We start from the raw sequence: 4133 nt of genomic DNA on the forward strand, positions 1-4133 counted from the left end.
AAGCCGTAACACGAATGGGGTGTTGTGTTCAAATGGAGGATGTGGAAATAGAGGACGTGGACCTGTGTGTGTGGGTGGAGCAAATGGGCAGGGTTTTCGGTCGTTTTATTGTGTTTTCTCCCGTCGCAACACATGGGCACATTTAAGAAAGACTATTGCTCCACGGAGAAGAATGTGCGGCAAATTTTCCTTTGCAAAATTATTTTTTATGATAAGAATTTCCTTTCTCCCGTTGCAACGCACAGACCCTTTTGCTATATAAACCTAAATAGTATCTTCTTTTTTTGAGCCGGAAAACCTAAATAGTATCTTGACATGCTGGTATGCCACCTCACAATAATCATGCATAAAAAAGGCACACGTCAACATGCAACCATACATGGACAATGGAGTTTCTGAAGAGGCATCCACAGCTCGATGATAGCATTCATGTTATCGGGCCTGAGCGTTGTAATATGTTCCCTCCGTATGTTTGATTTCTGCTGCTGTACGAGTCCTGTATCTGAAGGTTGTTTCTCCACAAAATAGTGAGTGGTGTGAGTGAGTGTTGTTTCTAAATTTTCTGATTCCATTTTATATGAAATGGAGCTGGAGGAGAACCCCTGATTATCGAAAAAGAAACATTTGCACATAACTTCCATATCTCGATGTCATGCGATCCTGCCGTTGGCTTCGCACTCCATGACGACGCGTTTCTTTCTTCAAACCAGCGTTGCGCACTCGGATGAAGCGGGGTCGTACAACGCGGGCAGCAGGTACCTCCTCCCGTGAGCCCCGTTGGCGTTGTAGCTAGCTCCGGTCGCCTTGTCCACCAGCAGCTCGCCAGCATTGCCGGGATACGCGCCATTGCCGTAGACCCCCGGGCACGCCGTCGCGGCCTCCAGCGGCGCCTCGTGTTCTCCCTGGTAGAACCCGTCGCCGAATGGGTCGGTCACCGCGCCCGCGAGCATGCTGGCGACGTTCATCACGAGCCCGTCCATGCCCAGGTCGTCGTTGGGCGGCAGCACCGGCGGCTCCTCCTGCTGGAACGGCCACGCGCACTGGCCGGGGCACTGCGCCGCCGAGTTGCCGGCCCACACGTAGGCCGTCCCGGCCTTGGCGTCCGACCCGTGCATGCCGCACCGGCTCATGCAGAAGCCCTCCACGGCCACGTCCTGCGCCGTGAGCACCAGCGCGACGCCGCCCTTCGCGGGCTTCGCCGCGGCCGCCAGCGCGGGGAGCTGGGACAGCGTCAGGCTCCTCCCCAGCGAGCACCCCTCGTCCGAGACCTGGCCGGACAGGATCACCCGCGCCTTCTTGCCTGCCGCCTCCGCCTTGGCGAGGTACAGCCGGTCGATGCTGCTCCACCACTGCGGCACGGACGGGACGGGGTAGTCTCCCGGCGCGGCGGCGAGGGACGCTATGAAGTCGGACACGATGGCCTTCTGCGCCGCCGTGAAGCGCCCGTACCAGAGGACGCACACGGGGATGTCGCCGCCCAGCACGGTGCCGTTGTGGTACGTGAGTTGCTCGCTGGGATCCGGCTCGTACAGCTCCATGAGCCTCCTGGCCCCCATGGAGCGATGTGCTAGGCTCAGCACCGCTACCACGAGCACCACCAGAGCATGGCCTCGGAGATGGAAGCCACCAAGAGCAGACGCCATCGATCTCCTGGACTCGATGGAGAAATTTGTACGAGATTTTGTGATCTTGAGCCTGTGAGTAGTAGGCTATTTCTAGGGGGCTAAAATTGGAGGCCTTCCTTTGTGGTCACTGATCAGATCGAGCCGGAGCCTTGGAGGCCAAGCAGCGGGCAATCTTGACTCTAGGGGTTTTGTACGTTGCAAGTACGAGATGGATGCATTGCTACATAAAGATCCATATGGAAATCTCGCTTCAAGAATTTCCCGCGTCTTCGCATGTCCGGAACGTAAGTTGCAGTCCAGTGATCGCCAGCGATTTTGCTGGAATGCTAGTTAACCTCCACTCCTAGAATTTGAATGAATGAACTTGTGACCAAGCAGTGCAGATGAGTTCTACGCGATGGAGTATCTTAGAAAAAAGCATCTGCTAGCTACTGGAGGTTAACTACCATTTGATAGAACTTAGCAATTGGGCAAGCGGAAATCCTAAACCTAGGGACGTGGGAACGACGGGTACCACTCGTAGGGGACCTCCTATACCACGCGTTGTGCGCTGGCAAGAGACGCAGCGTTTTTGTTTTCTTTCTTTATTTTTCCTTTTTCATTTTCGTTTTTTCTACTTTTAAATAATTTGGGAACTCTAGAAATTTCCAAACTTTTAAAAATCGAAAATTTTGAGAAAATAATCAAGATATCACAAAATATTTGCGGATTTAAAAAATGTTCATGATTTTGAAAACATGTTCACCTATTCAAAAAAATCTTGATTTTGAACAATGTTCGCGTATTCTAGAAATGTTCATCAATTTGAATAAAATTTCGCCAATTCAAATAATATTCATGAATTTTATAAAAATGTTCAAAAAAATCATAAAAAATTCGCGAATTTCCAAAAATGTTCCTAAATTACGAAAATCTTCATTACTTTAAAAAATGTCCGCTGATTAAAAAAAGTTTCATCGTTCGAAAACTTTTAATGCATTTCATAAATATGTTTGTGAATTTCAAAAAATGTTCCCAAAATTTTAAAACTGTTTACAGGTTTAAAAAGTAGTTCACAAATTCAAAACATCTTTAAACATGTAAAATAATCATGATTCGAAATATGTTCACGAATTTCAAATAATCATGATTCCAAAAACTGTTCACGAAATGCAAAATGTTCGCATTTAAAAAATCACAAATTTGAAAGAAGCTCCCAAAATAAATATAAGATAAAAGAAAAACGAAAAATGAACTGAAAAGTAAAAGAAAAAGAAAATTTAAAAAAGGAAGAAAAAACTTATGTTTGTTTAGAAACAAGAAACAAATTATGTAAAATTAAAAAAATGGGTTAACCTTCCCAAAATCGGTGGGGAATACAATCTGAAATGGGCCGGCCCAAAAGCTGGATCGAACACGCTGCCTCTGTGTGTCTCGATAATGGGCCGGTCCAATCCCAGTCATTCCATTTGGTTTTTCTTTCATTCATTTGTTTTTCTCTCCTTTCTTTTTTTGACCTTTTTAAAATTTTGTAATATTGCAAGTAATATATTTAAGAAATTGATTATATTAAATTTTCAAAAGCATTCATCGCACAATTAAAAAATGATCATGCAGTATAAGAAACTGTTCACACACCTTCCATAAAAATTTGGTATCATTCAAAAACGCATGACATCTAAAAAAGGTACGAAACATTAAAAAATACTCCCTCTGTCCCATAATATAAGAGCGTTTTTTTACACTAATGTAGTGTCAAAAACGCTCCTATATTACAAGACGGAGGGAGTATGTTCATGAAATTTATTTAAAATGTGGAAAAAATACATGTATTTTGTGAAAGGTGTTCATATCATTCAAAAAATTATTCACCAAAATTTTAAAATATTCACGTGTTTTAAAAATATGTTTTTGTCATTTTATAAAAATGAAAAATGATTGCATTATTTAGAATATTATTTGTAATAACTTTAAAAAAATGTATATATCATGACATAACACTAAAGATATTTGCACACGTTAAAAGATAACGGAATTTATCAAAATATTCAATATGTGTTAAAAAATATTCACCATTTATTTTAAAAACATTCTATGTGCATCTGACAAAATGTTCAACATGTATTTCTGAAAAAGATTCAGCATGTATTTGGAAAGTTTCAACGTTTATCTAGAAACTAGTCAACCTATATATAAAAATTGTTCGATGTGCATTTGACAAATGTTCAACATGTATTCAAATAAAAATGTTCACATGTATTTAAAAAAGTCAAATGTATCTAAAAATGTTCAATGTGTATACGCAAAGTATTAAACCTGTATTAAGAAAAGTCAATGTTTTTATTTGAAAACTCTAGAAAATTAATATAAATAAGACCATAAAAAACAAAACACGAAAAACCAGATACGGAAAATATGCTAGAACAGAAAGAGAAAACCGCACATAAACTTCTAAAACCGGTTTGAACCAATCCATAGAAATGGAACTGTGATGTCACCATCGTGGGTGGCTGAGTGTTTGGCATGGAT

The 4133-nt window shown here is 42.1% G+C and overlaps 1 protein-coding gene across 1 annotated transcript; it reads right to left on the bottom strand.

The window, feature by feature from the left end:
• Positions 1-232: 232 nt before the first annotated feature.
• LOC109785778 (protein PHOSPHATE-INDUCED 1-like) lies at positions 233-2065 on the bottom strand. The gene has a single exon (XM_020344371.4). It carries the CDS (start codon positions 1641-1643, stop codon positions 702-704), a length of 942 nt encoding a protein of 313 aa, XP_020199960.1. The 5' UTR covers positions 1644-2065; the 3' UTR covers positions 233-701.
• Between the last annotated feature and the right edge of the window lie 2068 nt (positions 2066-4133).

This window comes from Aegilops tauschii, chromosome 7 (genome assembly GCF_002575655.3).
Source record: "Aegilops tauschii subsp. strangulata cultivar AL8/78 chromosome 7, Aet v6.0, whole genome shotgun sequence".
Classification (NCBI taxonomy): domain Eukaryota; kingdom Viridiplantae; phylum Streptophyta; class Magnoliopsida; order Poales; family Poaceae; genus Aegilops; species Aegilops tauschii.